Below are 17,580 nucleotides of genomic sequence, written 5' to 3' on the forward strand. Positions count from 1 at the left end.
GTCTATGCACTTGTGGGCTGGTAATGAGGGATACTGCTGTTCACAGCCACCAATTAGGATATAGGCTGTTAACTGACACTGCTTCAGGAAATTGCCCAGCTTTATTTCTAAATCTACACAAATGAGCAAGACTGTTTCTCACATGCCTTCCCCCTCCTCCCCCCCGAAAATGACTGTATTTCACCTTGGTGTTTGCACCTCTTTCTGCTGAATGGTCAGAACCCCAGGTTCATAAAGACCCCAGGAAGAACCATTGCACTAGCCCAGGGCTGTAATTCATAAAAGGCACCACCAAGAGCTGTTGTGCCAGCTCAGTGTTGAGGCCTGTGAGAGAGGCATATTTGGATGTCACTGACTTCCTTTTCTTACTGTTTTAGTGGGTTCACCTAGAAGTCCTATTAGCAAGACAACTCTGACTCTCATCAGCATCACCAGCTGTATTATTGGTCTGGTCTGTGCTTCTCATGTGAGTTGTCCACTTGTGGTCAAGATAACACTTCATGTACCAGAACATCTTATTGCTGATGGTAAGTCAGTCTTCTACCTGTCACTTCTATTGTCAGATCAGTATTAGGTGTAACATGCATGTAAATGATTGTTACTAGAGCATACTGTGAAACTTTGACATGTATTTGCACACTGGTCAGCTAAAAAACGAACTACTTTTGACTGATCTTTCTCACTGGCTTTTGTCTACAGTATGTAACATCTTCATTAGCCTTCATTAATCTGGTATCTTTCAGATTTGCTGGGATTACAGTTCCCTGGATTTCTACTTTTAACTCAAGCTGAAAATTCTGCTTGTTGCAATCCTGACACATCTGGAAAGCACCAAACTGAAAAAGCTAACATCCTCCAAACCTGTTGGCTATTTATCCTTTTCTATTAGTTGTGGATATGTACATGAATATAATCATGAATAAATCCATAAAGAACAGATTAGAATTTCAAATGGTCATCCTGTATTTCTTTTTTTTTTCCATTTCCCTGACTCTTGATACCTTCTGTTCTAATTACAACTCCCAAAACATCTTACAAAGATCAGTAGCATGGTTGCATCTTCTCTCAGTCATACAATTTAAAAGGCACACCATTCCAATAAAAAGAATGGGAGAGAAGGAAGATTTCTGCTTAAGATTTGTACAGAAATATTCATAGTCAAAGCCTGGCTGGAGTAGAAATGTTACCCTCTCTGTTCTATTCATATTGCCTCTAGAAAACTATATAAAATGTGCATCTGGATAAACTTCATTTGCAGTCAAGATTCCGTGAGAGAGATTTTTCCACAGACCGGTTTCGTGTGCTGCCTGCATCCCGCAGATGGAGCTTCACTGGTTTCTGGCATGCCACAGACTGGTGCCAGTCCGCAGACTGGGGTTTGGGGACCCTTGTGTTAGATCATCTGTTAGGATAGAGTTAAATACCATCAGTAGATGGGTGATACTCAATTATACATCTCTACCATGAGCTTCCCAAGTGATGCTGTCAAGGTTCCTTCTCAGTGCTTGGTGGTTGTAAGTATGTGGATGAAGGGAAATAGGATCCTACTTAACCGTAGCAATATCAAGTGGTTGTGGGCTTTGTTCCCCACCCAAGAGAATGCAATTGTAAACATTCTCTCAGATTGAGTAGAAGTGCAATCTGGAAATCCACCTGGATTCATGGCTCTTGCTCAACAAGTTGGGGAAGCTGTGGCCATGAGGCCCTTTGCCCAGATTCATCTTGTGCACCAGTTGTCCATGTTTCTGACTCTGTAGCCTATGTTCTTGCTCTTTCATGCATTGGTCATTTTCCATTTGGACTGCTGCAATGCATTCTACTTGGGGATGCCCTTGAAGACTGCATCTGATTTAGAATACAGCAGTAGGAGCAGTTGGGTACTCCTCAATATCCTTATATAATTCCTCTGCCTAATTAATTATGCCAGTTTCTAATCAGTTTCTCGATGCAATTCAGTTATCCCCACTATTTCCAAGTGCCACAATCCTGTTGGCTTTTCAGAAGACTCTAGAACAGGCATGCCAAACTGCTGGGCCATGGGCCGGATGCGTCACGTCAAAACCGCACCCACCCCATTGCCGGCAATGGGGAAAAAGCCATGATACGTTGCGTGACGTCATGTGACTTCACGCGTTTGACATACCTACTCTAGAACTTGGCACTTGACTCAGACTCTAGAACTAGGATGTTAATGTGGCATAGTCCATGTTTGGTCTGCTTGAAAAAATAGTGTTTACTTCACATCTTTACTGTTTATATTGTTTTGCTATTATTCTTTTACTTCTTATATTTACCCACCAGAATTGTTTGAAAGATGAGTGAGTGCCCATATAAATTTGCATAATAAAGACATGAAAAAGTCAAGAAATTCTCACTTCCCACACTAATGTGCCAACACAATTTGTTTTAAGTCAAATTGGTATCAATACAGTGAGAGCTGTGCATTGGAGAAAGTATATTTTCTTCTTTACTATGGTATTTACCTGAAAGGACAGTTACGTTTTTTTCTCCAAGAAAATAATCTCAAAAACTGTAGGAATGTCTTAGATTCATAGAAAATATCATAAAAGTAAGATACTTTTTCATAATCTTAAATTCAGTATACAACTAGAATCAGTGGCCTTTTTAGCATAAACAAGGTAAAAATATTAACAGATTTTATTTTAAAGCATAGGCTAACTTTGAGCCAACATGCTTACAGAGAAGAAAATGTGCCTTATGAGTACAGAGCCCCATTTTCTTTTCCAAACATTTCCTAGAACATTGGAAACAAATGCTGCCGCTGCAAAAATGCTGAGCTGTGTCCCACTCAAGACTATGCCATGCCTAGGCCCCCACTCACTTTCTGTTGGCAGATGAAGTGAAAGAAAAACAGAATCTGTCAACATATATGTCACATTTGCCACCTGATAAATGAACAGCCAATAAGAGATTTTAGCTTTGAAAAATATTATTAATTCAACATTGGCCTTAGGGGAGGTTGATCATACCAGATTGGGTGAATGTGTGTTACATAACTTACTCTCCAATACCGAAGACAGAAAGATTAGTTCTTGTGGAAAACTAAATGTCAGTTAGGTTGAAGCAGAACTCTGCTTCCTAATGGGAAACTCTTCTGTGTCCCAATAATTTGTTTATTAAGGTATACAATTTCTTATTGTGATCTGAAGTGAAACAGTCTAATCAGATGTTTTGATATCTAGGCCAATGAGATGGAAGATGCTTGTGAAAGAGGACAGGAGTGGAGGGTGGAGAACAGATCAGATTCATGGAGCAAGTGATCCTGATTGAGCAAAGAAATGAGTTGTCTTAGTTGGAAATTTAATAGGAGATTTTGTCCTTGGAGCAATCTGGTTTCATGGATCTCTGCTGGAGAGTCAGCTGGCTTTCATGGTATCAAATTTACTTCAAATCTTTCTGTTATTTGAACTATTTTGTTAGCCTATTCAGGCTTTTGTATAAAAAAATCATGATAGGAGATAATAGACACATGTGTAGACATATCTACCGGAGATAGACATGCTAAGTCTAAAGCACCTTCGATGATCAATGGCTGGATCTTCAAAACAGGATAGATAATTGAGGATGTTTGAAGTGGGTTCTGGAAGAGGTATTTCCAGGTCATTTCCAGAAGGGAAAGAAAATACGCCTGCCTAATATTTTTGTTCACAGAGAAGAGCCAATGCTTGTTAAATTACATTAGAAAAGTAACCCTGAGGATATTTTCTCACACAAATTATAAAGTGGATTTTAAGTTATATTAGACAAAAATATTCATTCACATTACAAATCAATTTTCTTTTGTATGTGGCATGAATGAGAGGAAAAGCTTAGGGGAAATTTAGATCTCACACATGAAAATGCATTCAGTGCTCCTCTTTCAGAATGATGCAGTTTCTTTTCATTTTCTATTGCAGGAAGCCGATTTATCTTATTAGAGGGGAGCCAACTGGATGCCAGTGACTGGTTAAATCCTGCCCAGGTGGTTCTTTTCTCCCAGCAAAATTCTAGTGGGCCGTGGGCCTTGGATATGTGCTCCCGAAGACTTCTTGACCCTTGTGAACATGAGTGTGATCCTGAAACTGGTAGGTGGGTGCAATGTGATCTGGGGGATTGTCAAGTTCCCAAAGTTATCAAAAACTGGTGAGAAAATGACCTTTATGTTTCCTTTGTTTTTATATGGTGAGAACAAAAAGTCATACAAAGTTTCTTATCTTGAATCCAATCTTTCCTATGAACTATTTCAAGAAATACTCACACACAAATTTTATATATTTTCTGTTAGGAGGAGAACCTGAAAACAAAAAGAATTTTTAATATGAATAGTGCTGGATTCTACCATATCTTCAACAGGCACAATTATGGATTTCCAGGTGCCACCCCCTAAATCTAGAGATGGTATATCTCAGGAGATTGGTCCAGCCTTCTCTCTTCGGCACATGCTCACGAGAGGCATGTTTGTTCCCCTTTGATGTGATGTGACTCATTTGCCCATCGTCTCTGCATTTCATTTATTCACAACCATCTGCCATTGCAGCTGCCAACTCTAGCAGGCCTCTGAGGGGGATGGTTTCAAACACCCTCTTAGGGCTTATTTCTAAATTCATAGATTTTTGCCAGCATTCTGTAAAAATGGTTATGCCTTCCTTAAAAGAAAAAAAAAATAACAAAACAAGTACTTCTGTTGTGCCTTTTGTTCTTTTTGGCTGTAATCTGACTAAATAGCTGTGTAGCTAGTATTTAAAGCATACAACTGTAGAGTCCTCTTCTTCTTCCCTATCCACAGATAAGCCCAATATAATTCAAAAGACAGAACTTACTCCCAACTAATTCAGTTGTAGCCTTAATGTAGGCTTTCAGAAATGTCATCTAAGGAGAGGAGCAAAGAAGTGCATTCATATGTCTGTAAGCCTTAAAGCACATATGATTGCAACTGGAGATTTTTTTGGCATCATAATAATATATGACAGGAAAACTCAAAATATTTCATTGTTTGAGATGCAGGATAAAATGGGACCATAAGAGACTGCTGCTTGTTCTAAGTCACTTATGAAGCTAGTGTTGTCATTGAATCCTATTTTAATGCTAGCAATGTCTAACATTAATTCCATCACCTGGGAGAAGCAGTCTGGTTGGGGGTTCAAGTGATCAATCATACTGTTGATATCTCAATCTATTCTTAACCATTTGCAGCTGAGTAAAAATAATTATCTAAAATGGACACACAGAAATGTAGAACTCTGTTTTCTAGTGGTTTAAGGCATCAGGCTAGAAACCAGGAGTGAGTTCTAGTACCACTTTAGGCATAAAACTGGCTAGGTGACCTTGGGCCAGTCACTCTTTCTCAACCCAGAGAATGTACACTACAGGGTTGCTGTTGGTGGTAAAATAGGAGGAGGAAGAAGTGTATGTTTGCTGCCTTAAATTATTCATAAAAATAACAAAGGCAAGATATAAACAAACAAATAAATGAACAAAATAAACAAACAAACAAATAAATATTATGATCCCTATTCATGATTTCCATTTTAGTTGCCAAAAGATACACACGAAAAAAAGGTGACTGTGGCAGGGGGAATAATGTGTTGATTTGCCAAAAGCCTGGCCAAGTAGAGGATGAAACAGCCATCAGAATAGGAATTCACTTCTGAATGAGTGGCTGGTTTGAATGGGACAGTGGGAGAGCTTCACTCTGGTGGCCTTTCCACTGAGTAAGCATCTTTCTTTTCCCTACTTTTCACCTGTTGGCAATTTCATTCTAGCAATATGAAAGAAGAACAATTTCTTTCTGTCAACTTTCCCTTCATAATTTTATAATGTTTTGTTATGCTCTCCTCTCACAGTATGATGCAGTGTGACCTTTCATGTATTTCTTCAAAAGTATGCCCTACTACATTCAGTGATTATAGCCTTATTTCTTTCTAAACTAATGTAATTCCTTTGGGATTGGTATAGCTGGGTTTTCAAACAGGAATGCCTGAGAGCTAATCAGGAAGAAGACCCTGAAAGGCCCAGAAGGATTCCAAATAATTATTGTTTTTTTATTTATAAAGCAGTGACCTGGGTGCATAAAGGAAGGAAAGGGAATAAAATAAAATAAAGAGTATAAAGGTGTAAAAAAGGTGTAAGCAAAAGATCTTGACATCTGATTTCTTGGAATTTCATTTGGTGGAAAATCTCTCACAACTGTTACATTGGATGACTTTTATTATTATGACTTGTGTTACTGGGCATTTGTATGTTGTTGCTTGCAAGCTGCCTAGAGCCATAATGACTGAATCAATGAAAAACGTTCATATTAAAAAAAAAAAAATTTCAGGTTCCAAATAAATAAGTATTTTCAGATTCATCAATGAATAAGGGATTGTGTCAGAATCCAATTATATTTCATCTTTAATTATCAAATATAGAAACTCCCAATTCTGCCTTCTCTGGATTCTGCCATAAGAGGGAGAGAAGGGGGAGAACAAAGGGGGAGAACAAAGGGGCTTCCTTCAGTACACTTCAAAGAGCTGAATGCTGAATGTGTGTTTATTGTAACCTCAAAGCGTTAGCATACCAAAGAAGGGTATTTGCCTTTCATGTAGTTATCTGAAGTCTCCATCCAGACGGAAGAAAGAAGAAAGGGGGTGGAATTGTGATACTTGAAACTATCACTGGAAGGGGGGTTGATTGGGTGGGACTACTGGGGAACCCCTTAAAACCTTGAATGGGGGAGCTTGAACCCCAAGTCCTGTCTAGCATGCCTGCAACCATTTTCTCTTAATAAAGGATTCCTGTTGGAAGAATTATTCCAAGAGTTCTGTCTTCTTAAGATGCAAAGTGGGGTGGGTCCTTACATTAGACAGGACTTGCAAAATTAATCCACCTGGAAGGGAGACCCTTGCCGGGGGATTTTGCAAAAATTTACCATGTCAGACAATGGAGCAAGAGAGGGGGAAAACTCCCTGGAAAGAGAGCCGCTGACCCAGTTGGAACCTTGCCAGATGTTGGGATCCGAGAGGCCAGATTCCTCAGGAGAAGAAGTGGTCGATGGGCGTTGGAAAGAAAAGTGAGTGGGGAAAGGAATCAAGAAAGGTGACCCTGAGACGGGGGACCAAGCAACCAGAATGGAAGCAGGAGATGGAGAAATCCCTGCACGCAAGTGAAGAGGGAGGAAGCTGGGCCGTACTCAGACTGGATCCTAGAGAAAGCTATTGACCTGATGAAGAGAACTCTCAGCTCCCTAGGAGAGGAGAATACTGAGCCCTACGGCCGCCCCAGTTCCTGGAGCCGCAAAGGGAGAGACACCGAGGGGGACATGGAACCTGCAACCCCAGGGACATCTACTGATCCAGGAGCCCCCACCCCCTACCGGACCACAGATGGCAATCTGGACGGAAGGCACTACCACCCACAACAGAGGCACCGATCCATTCCAAGACGTCCACCGTTGGAAGTGAAATTCAAAGGGGAGCCAACACGCTTGGGGTTTTTCCTAACCCAAGTCCTCAGCTACATGGAGGAATATGGGCAGGATATTCCCAGCGACAAAGCCCGCATCCGGATCGTGCAATCTGCCCTGGATGGACCAGCTGCGGATTGGGTAGTGAACTTGCATGACTCCAATGCCCCAGAACTCAGTAACTTCAACCGTTTCATGTCCTCTTTGAGAAGACGATTTGAAGACCCCCTGGCTGATCGCAAAGCCCGTGAAAGAATAACAACGATGAGGCAAGGCAAACGCCCAGTGGCTGAGTATACACAAGAATTCTGGGCCATTGCCAGCAAACTGAATTGGCCAGAAGACATCCTCCTTGGCCATTTCAAAGACGGACTAAACTATGATCTATATGATGCTTGCCTGCCCCGAGGGGACCCACATCGACTTGAGGAATGGTACGTCTTGGCAGAGGAAGCAGAGATCGACATATTGAAGAGGCACCGCCGAAGGAAAACAATGGAGCCGCCCCCCGCCTGAGCTGACACACCAACCGGTGAAATCATCGGATACAGCCAAGAAGCAAATGGGGTGTTTCAAGTGCGGAAGAGAAGGGCATCGAGCTGTAGAATGCCGCTCAAAGGCCCCCCAGCACAACCCAGACAGATCCCCAATCAACAAACCCGGAAAGTATTCAGCTAAGCCAAAAGAAACAGCCATGAGAATGATGGAAATTGCAGAAACCCCCACCTCTGCTCACCAAGGGGAAAGAACTCCAGCCTACACCACAGGGCCGGTGGATGCCTCAGGTGACAGCTCGGAGGGCGAATCCCTGGTAAGTGGATGCATCACACCCATCTTCAAAACAGTGACTATATTAATCCCCCCCATGCCCAAAGCTGTGAAGGTGAAAGCCTTAATAGGCTCTGGCTGCACCCGCTGCCTCATTAGCCCAACACTAGTTGGGAATCTGGGCATCCCATCCAGGAGACTGGAACAACTAATCTCATTTGGCCAGCTAGATGGATCCATAGCGGGGGGGGTGCCAGCTACCCTAGCCACTTTGCCAATACATCTCTCCCTGGGCAACCATGAAGAGGACTTAACGTTTGTGGTGACCCCAGGTATGGAATGCCCAATGATTCTAGGGATGGAATGGTTGAAAAAATGGAACCCCTGGGTAAATTGGAAGACGACAGAAATCAAATTCCCGAAGGGGGACCCTATGGACTTAAAACCCCAAGGGAGGCTACCAGAATCAAGAATAGAAAAAGCATCCATAGGAGAGGAAAAAAGGATTAACAGAAATACCAGAGGAATATAGGGACCTTGCTGAAGTCTTCAGTGAGGAGAGGGCGAATGAGCTTCCCCCCCACCGACCCACAGACTGTACCATTGAATTCAAGCCTGGGGCAAAACTCCCGAAGCCCAGATTATACTCCATGAGCCCAAAGGAGAAGGAGGAAATGGAAAGATTTATAAAAAAAAACCTGGAGAGAGGTTTCATTGAGCCAGCCAAGCCTAAAGTGGCTGCCCCGGTCCTTTTTAGAGAGAAGAAGGATGGCTCTTTACGTTTATGCGTGGATTATAGGGCCCTGAATACAATCAGTGAAAGCAACCTATACCCGCTGCCCCTCATGAAAGACATGCTGTCACACCTATCGAAAGGGAAAATTTTTTCTAAACTAGACCTAAGGGAAGCTTACTATCGTGTAAGAATTGAGGAAGGGGACGAATGGAAGACTGCATTTAACTGCCCCATGGGGTGCTATCAATTCAAAGTCTTGCCATTTGGACTACAAGGGGGCCCTGCAGTTTTTATGCAATTAATCAATGAGGTTCTAAGGGAGCACCTGTTTAAGGGGGTCCTTGTTTACTTGGACGACATTCTTATCTTTACTGAAACAAAAGAGGAACACGTCAACCTTGTCAGAGCGGTTTTAAAGAAGCTGCGAGCCGCCGACCTATATGCCAAACTCTCAAAATGCGAATTCCACCAAGAAAGGATAGACTACCTAGGCTATCGCATATCCCCACAGGGCATTGAAATGGACCCAGAGAAGGTGAAAGCAGTATTAGATTGGGCGCCACCCCGCACAAGAAAGCAACTACAAAGTTTCCTGGGTTTTGCAAACTTTTACCGCCAATTCATCCCCTCATTTGCCCAGATAGCCTTGCCCCTCACTACCTTACTAAAAACGAAGGGAGCATCCTCAGTAAAACCTAGCCAGCCACTAACATGGACAATGGAGTGCCAAGCAGCGTTTGAGAGACTAAAGAGACTTTTTTCTGCCGAACCAGTACTAAGGCACCCAGACATGGACAAGCCCTTCATAATACAGGCAGATGCAAGTGATGTGGCAGTGGGGGCTGTGCTATTACAAGAAAATGATGATGCAGTATTGCAACCCTGTGCAGATACATCCAAGAAACTCACGGAAACAGAACAGCGCTGGCCCGTATGGGAGAAGGAGGCTTATGGGATACGTTGGGCATTACTCACGTGGCGACAGTTCCTGGAAGGCAACAAAATCCCCTTCCAGGTGTGGACTGATCACAAAAATTTAGAAGCCCTGAAAACTTCCAGGAAACTCAATCCCAAACAAGCACGCTGGTCCCAGCATTTTCACCAATTCCAATTTAAGCTCAAACATTTACCAGGAAGAAAGAACTTCCTGGCAGATGCTCTATCTCGCATGCCCCAATATAACAGCGCACGAACCACAGACTCTAGACCAATAATGGCAGAATCACAACTGGCAGCACCAGTAACCACAAGAACCCAAGCCAAATTAAAACCACAACTGGACAGCCAAACTGGAATTGAATTCAGAAAAAGTTTGGAAACAGATGAATGGTTCCAGAAAAACAAAAATGTGTGCACAATGAGAGACGGGTTGCCTTGGGTAGGGGAAAAGTTATATATACCAAAAACCCAAAGAATCACGTTCATGCAGCTTTGCCGTGACACAAAATCAGCAGGACATTTTGGATTTGTAAAAACTGTACACTTAATTAAACGGCAATTTTGGTGGCCATCAATAAAAAAGGACATAGAAAGTTATGTTGCCAGCTGCCCAACCTGTGCATCAGCAAAGAGGTTGCAAGGGAAATCGCCAGGGATATTACAACCAGTGGCAAGTCCCTCAGCCCCCTGGAGGGAAATAGCCATGGATTTTATAGTGGAATTGCCAGAAAGCAATGGGAATACTGTTATCTGGACAGTCACGGACTTGTTTTCCAAACAGGTGCACTTTATCCCTTGCCAAAAGATTCCCCCTGCAAAGGCCTTAGCAAGACTTTTCATCCAGCACATTTACAGATTGCACGGGGCACCCCAACGCATCATCTCTGATAGGGGAGTGCAATTTACGTCTGCATTTTGGAAGGAATTTTTATCCCTCTTAGGGACCACTCAGGGACTGACATCTAGCCATCACCCTCAGACAGATGGACAAACGGAACGGTGCCATTCAGTACTTGAGCAATATTTGAGATGTTTTTTAAATTTCCAACAGAGTGATTGGACGGACTTACTTCCTTTTGCAGAAGTTGCCTACAATAATGCAGTCCACTCCAGCACAGGCTACACTCCTTTTCAAATAGCCACCGGTCAAAGTTTCAACCCCATGCCAGAATTAACCCCAAACGAAACAACGATCCCTTCGCTGAAAGAATGGATGGAGAAACTACAAAACACCTGGCCAATAGTCAGAAAAGCACTAGATGAAGCTAGGCAGGCATACAAAACACAAGCCGATAAAAAAAGGGTTGAGCCTACACCATTCATTATAGGAGAAATGGTGTACTTATCTACAAAATACCTAAAGTCCCTACAGCCCTGTAAAAAACTTGGACCAAAATATATAGGACCTTTTCCAAGTAAAAGAATCATAAATCCAGTAACAGTAGAATTAGAATTACCCAAAAATCTCAGGCAAATACACCCAATTTTTCATTGCAGCTTGCTGAAAAGAGAGCATCAATCACCTCTACGGCCAAAAATCCCCCTCCCCCACCACCTCCAATCATGGTGGAGGGCGAACAACACTTCGAAATAAAAGAGATCCTTGACTCTAGGAGATATCATGGAGCAACTCAGTACCTAGTTGCCTGGAAACACCTCCCTCCCTCACAAAACGAGTGGGTCCATAAACGTCATGTCAGAGCCCCGAAGCTATTGAAGAAGTTTCACACAGAGTATCCTAACAAGCCTGACTAAGTCTTATACCTGTTTTGTTTTCTTTCAGGTGAATCTCTCTTATTTTTAAGAGGGGCCGGATGTCAGAATCCAATTATATTTCATCTTTAATTATCAAATATAGAAACTCCCAATTCTGCCTTCTCTGGATTCTGCCATAAGAGGGAGAGAAGGGGGAGAACAAAGGGGCTTTATGGCCCTCACTTCCTTCAGTAACTTCAAAGAGCTGAATGCTGAATGTGTGTTTATTGTAACCTCGAAGCGTTAGCATACCAAAGAAGGGTATTTGCCTTTCATGTAGTTATCTGAAGTCTCCATCCAGACGGAAGAAAGAAGAAAGGGGGTGGAATTGTGATACTTGAAACTATCACTGGAAGGGGGGTTGATTGGGTGGGACTACTGGGGAACCCCTTAAAACCTTGAATGGGAGAGCTTGAACCCCAAGTCCTGTCTAGCATGCCTGCAACCATTTTCTCTTAATAAAGGATTCCTGTTGGAAGAATTATTCCAAGAGTTCTGTCTTCTTAAGATGCAAAGTGGGGTGGGTCCTTACAGATTGTGAGATTGTGACACAGATATTGTGTCATATTTGCTGACTTATTTATTTATTTTCTAGCCCTGGTGATGTTACTAGTTAGGGTAATGAAATGTCTGCAAGAAAACAAGCAAGCTCAGAGAGCCCCCAGGACCACTTACTTACTTACTTACTTACTTATTTGTGTGGGATAAGAGATCAGAGACTGGTCATAGAACAGGCATTGTGTATTACACTACAAATGTCCAGGCTCCTCTTCTTGTTGATCTTCTGACTCTTTGCCTATTTTCTTGCCATTTTATGTTTTGTTCCCAGCTGTATGATATACTATATGTGATGAGGCGGTGAGAATGGTACGCAGGAGGCTGGTAGAAAAGCATTGTGATCTTGTGCTTTTTATCTCCAATTTGTTTCCTAATAATTCCTAGTATGACATTTTTCTTTTTCCATTCCTGCTGCATACTAAATTGACAGCTCCCAGCAAAACTCATTCCCTTTTCAGAGTTGTTACATAACTCATGTATTATTCTCTTGTTTTTGTTCTTCCACTTCTAGGTGAATGTCTTTGCTATGAAGGTTACATGAAGGATCCAGTGCACAAACACCTTTGCATCAGGAACGAATGGGGCACAAACCAAGGGTAGGTGATTTTCATAGCTCTGCCAAATTGTTGCTTAGCCTGAGTGAAGGCGATAGCACCTCAAGCAGCCTGACGATCAAGCAAGACAGCTTGGAAAAGTTAGAGAGCTGCAGTAAAAGCCAAGTGATGCCTGTAAGGAAGTACTCACAATGTCATGGACTTAAGTTTACCTTGTAGGGAGAGAACTGTTGAAGTCAGATGATCGCTGATGTTGAACAAGGATGCAGCTAATAAAGTTTCAGGGTTTTGAAAGTAATAAAAGTTTTATTTCATGAAGACTAACTCAAGGCTTCGTATCTGCTGTGACCAACATAGAGCAGGTCCACTTGCCCCCATTCAACCAGTTCCATGGTGGATAAACTAAGGTGGAGAAATTCTTTGTAACTTCAATTATCAAGGTTGCTGGTGGTCAGTAGGTCTGTGGACTTCAAGTCAAATGTTGACTGTTACATTTAAAACCCTAAACTGTATGGCACTGGGATGAATAAGATGACACCTTATTAAAATCGAATGTGCCTGGTCCAGTAATTCAGTAAGAGAGCTTTATTTCAGATAGCTTTTGGTACCAGCTGATTTTGACTACCTGGCTTTTGGGAAGGGGTGTTATTGGGGCATTTAATTCTTCTTTCTATATTTATTTTGAGAGTTGGATATTGGTCTGGATTTGTTATTATTTGTTTTCTTTTTGTTAGCTCTTGTACATCACCATATGTCCATTGGCATTAGGATAGGTTATAGGTACAATAAAAGAAATAGAGAGCCAGTTTGGTGTGGTAGTGAAGGCACCAGGGTAGAAAACAGAGCTCTCTGAGTTCTAATCCTGCTTTAGGCACAAAGCCAGTGGGTGACCTTAAGCCAGCCCTTCTCTCTCAGCCTTAAGAAGGAGGCAATAGCAAAATAATTCTGAAAATCCAATAAAACTGCAGGGGCTTGTGCAAGGAGCCACCAAGAGTCAATCTTGACACAAAGGGAGAAAAAAAGGGGGGAAAATACATACATACAAAAGTTGTATTGCATGATCACGAAGAGTATTGACTTCTCTGCTGTGTCAGGAAGGAAAGGCTGGCAGTGTTTTTCAATACTGTGTGGCGTCTCCTCCATTCAGTTAATGGAGGAGAGAGTTCAGAAATTGTGAGAAGATTCACACGAGCCATTTTGACTGTTCTTTGCAGTGTTGGATAAATTTGCCTCATCTTGGTCTCCATTGTTGGGCAGATCACAGTGAGCACTCCTTGTTCTGTTCAGGTGGATTCTTCTCAGCCACAATGTAACTGAAAGGAATCCATAATGGAGCATGATTAATACTTCTTTCAGGATGGAATGTTTTCTGCTTCAAGGAAACATTTACGAGAACTCTGTTTGAAAAAGCCCTACCTTGATCTAAGAAGATTATTAAGTCACACTAAGCTATTCCTTTCTTGGTTTAAGTAACTGAGAAGAGCCCAATTCACTTGACTACCTGGAGTCATTGTCATTTGGATTTTGTTTGGGATTGGAACTGGCTTGGTCATCTTCCTTAATCACCTTTGCCTATGTAGGAAAATTGCACCTTGTTGCTAATTTCCTTGAATGTTTTGGCAGATTTTCATAAAACCAATTATGGTATTTTTCTAAATTATTTTCTGGTATTGGCCTAAGGAACACTAAGTGCTTCTGGTCATCCTGTTAGGCTATGTGTTGAAGGGGCCAATGTGTTAGCATTGACCTTTTGTGAGCTGGTTGTACTTAGTGACAGTTATCCTCTCCTTATCCTATCTTGGCTATGGCAGTGAACTTTATGGGGGTCTTACCTTGAAAAGTATCTTGAAATTGTAAAAGACTGGGACTTGGCCCCTAAGGCATGCAAGGTATAGGACTTGTGTCCTTCCTAGAGATCATTTAAGCCAGTGGTTCTCAACCTGTGGGTCGGGACCCCATTTGGGGTCGAACGACCATTTCTCGGGGGTCGCCAAACAACGCAGTCTGCCATTTTTTTCCCCTTTTCCTTAGCTGTGCTACTCCCTTTTATTCTATTGGCTTTTGGAAGCCAATAGAATAGACTCTCTTGAATAGAGTCTAATTCTATTGGCTTTCAAAAGCCAATAGGAATTATCCAGGCTGTCTCTGCCCTGCTGAGCCCGCCAAAAGTCCCATTCTGCAAACGGTGCTGCACCAGTTGAGTAGTCCTCGACTTACGACCAGCTGAGTAGTCCTCGACTTACGACCGATTGGGGGGTTGCGGCATTAAAAAGGTTGAGAACCACTGATTTAAGCATTTTAATGCTGCCTCTTCCATTGTGAACTTGCTAAAACCTTAAATTTAAAAAAGAGGCAATTTTGACAATGTTCCTGTGCTGGGAGGTCTGTTAGATACATAGAGACGTATGTTTGTCCCCCGTCCTCCCTCCTCAATATGTAGGAAAAGGGAAGGTAGACCTTTATTTCTAGGCTTTTAACTGTAGTTTGATTTTTAAGGTTACTCATTATTGCATTTAAAAACATTGTATTTTCATGTCATATGTTGTAAGCCTGAGCATGGATGGGTGGATATAATTCTAACTAATAATACATTGGAATGGGCATTTGCTTGTCTTTGCATTACACTCTTGCAATCAATCTGTATAATCAAAATGTATAACAACAGTAGCAATTTTACTTCCATATTTACAGGATATAAAACCACCAAACAATCAATATAATATAATCCCAAATTCTCAAAATAAAACATCATATTAAAAAAAAAATTCAGACCTTAATAATGGTGCGACGTATTGTGCAAATGGTGGCACAAAATTGGGCAACCTGAATTGATATTTTCGGATCCTTATCTGAAAGTAGCAACTTTAGATAAAATTCATATCCCCTGCCTGGAAATTTCTTCAATATCGGATATATAAGAATCTGTCTAGAGTCTTTATATAAAGATCAATGAAGCAACATATGGCTTAGAGTTTCTATAGAGCCATCACCACATGGACACAACCGAAGGTGCATAGGAATGCCCTTAAACTGTCCAAAATGCATAGGAATGCCCTTAAACAGTCGAAAAAGGACTGCTGAGGGCAATGCATCCAGCCTGGCTAAGGTGAAAGCTTTACGAAATTTTGAAATTGTAATGGAAAATAGATAAGAAGCTGGAAAGAATCGTTCTGGAAGCAAGTGACAAATGTTGGAATGTGCCACCTTACTTAGGTTTGTTTGGAGATCAATATCCCAGATTTGTTGTTTCAAGGCAGTTCTAGCATTATCAAATTCTAATGAACACAGACTTTCCATAGAGAAGTCCAGCAATTTAATTTTATCTAGGGCTTTTTTTTCCCCACGACGATTTAAAATGATCTACTGTATAAATACTAATGGGGCTAAACCTACAGGCATCAAAATTAACTTTAGCCAAAAGGTAAGAAGAACTATGCTCTAGCTTTCAATGAAACTGTACCTATTTCTACCCATAGGATGGCATTTTTGATACTTTTAGGTACCATCAGTATGGCTCTAATAAACTTATTTTGGATAATTTCAATAGCATTAAGCTTTGCAAGTGAACATATTTGCGAGCCATAAAGGAGCTGAGGGACTGCCTTAGCTTGAAAAACCTTATACTCTTGCTTGTAACCCTGATCAGTTGGAACAAAGTGCTGTAGAGTATGATTGCTTGAGCAAAGGGAAAATTTACCATTGTCTCCATGTATTCGAGAAACTCAACTTCGGTATTGATATAAGATTAAAAAACTCAACTCCATTAAATTCCAGCACAAAATGATAGAGCTTCTTTTCTTTTTTTACAATCTAGTCCTGTTTATAGAATTACTGTGAAATCAGCCCTTGCAGTTCAGTGATCTCACTTTCCCTATTTAGTAGTTGACCTGAAAGTAAGGTGACCAACCGTCCTCCTTTAGGGAGGACAGTCCTCCTTTTGTAAGTTCTGTCCTCCCTCAAAAAGTGTCCTCCTACATGTCCTCCTTTTCAGTCTTTGAAGACTAATCTGCAGGGCTTTTTTTCTCTCATAGAATGCTCAGAATGGCGTTCCGGCACCTTTTTTGATGTTTTTTTTTTCAACTTTTGCATGAGCTGTGCTACTCCCCCTATTCTTTGAAAGCCAATAGGAATTGCTGCTGAGCGTGCCAAAACACCTGGCCGGCAAACTTTGCACATGTAAATTGTCTGCAGCGAAGGCGAATTGGCAGGAACTTTGCACCCCTCCCTGCTGCCAACTACCCCATCTCCTAGTTAGTCCCGAAGATACCTGGAGGAGACTGGAGCGGCGATGCCACAGTAACTTTCTCTTGATCTTTGGCCCTGCTAGGGCAATAATGGCTGCGGGAGCAAGAGGCGGGGTGGCGGGGCTGCTGCGGGCCGGGGTGTGAGGGGCGGCGGTGGCCAGCTGCCCCCATGCTGTGGGAGCCGTGGGGTCTGCTCTACATGGGGCTGCGCAGGGTGGACGGTGGTGCTGGCAGGGCGGCTGCAGGCAGGGTGTGTCGATGGCAGGCTGCCCCCCGGGCCGGAGCCGGAGCCGGCACAGCTGGTGTTTTGGGAGCCGCGGGGCCTGCTCTACACGGCGGGGCAGCAGTGCTGACAGGGCGGCTGCGGGCGGAGGTGCAGCATGTAAGCATAATTACAATATAAAATGTTATTGTTACAAATGTTTTTATTATGCATTTATCATATTATAGTGTATTCTGTATTATTGTTGCAATGAATAAAATGTTTCTTTTATTTACGATATTTTTTTCTTCAATTTATTTGTATCCTTTTCATTGTAAAAAAGTTGGTCATCTTACTGAAAGGCACGTCTGAGCTTGGTA

The 17,580-nt window shown here is 42.1% G+C and overlaps 1 protein-coding gene across 1 annotated transcript in view; it reads left to right on the forward strand.

Annotated features, from left to right (window-relative positions):
• LOC120301031 (astrotactin-1-like) overlaps nucleotides 1-17,580 on the forward strand; it is a 204,232-nt gene that overhangs the window by 134,084 nt on the left and 52,568 nt on the right. The window contains exons 7-9 of the mRNA XM_039327691.1: nucleotides 378-527; nucleotides 3,918-4,085; nucleotides 12,712-12,796. Coding sequence (XP_039183625.1) covers nucleotides 378-527; nucleotides 3,918-4,085; nucleotides 12,712-12,796 — 403 coding nt within the window. The remainder of the gene's footprint in view (nucleotides 1-377; nucleotides 528-3,917; nucleotides 4,086-12,711; nucleotides 12,797-17,580) is intronic.

The sequence above is a fragment of the Crotalus tigris genome, unplaced genomic scaffold (genome assembly GCF_016545835.1).
Source record: "Crotalus tigris isolate CLP2741 ecotype Arizona unplaced genomic scaffold, ASM1654583v1 scf7180000024365.304078, whole genome shotgun sequence".
In the NCBI taxonomy this organism is placed as follows: domain Eukaryota; kingdom Metazoa; phylum Chordata; class Lepidosauria; order Squamata; family Viperidae; genus Crotalus; species Crotalus tigris.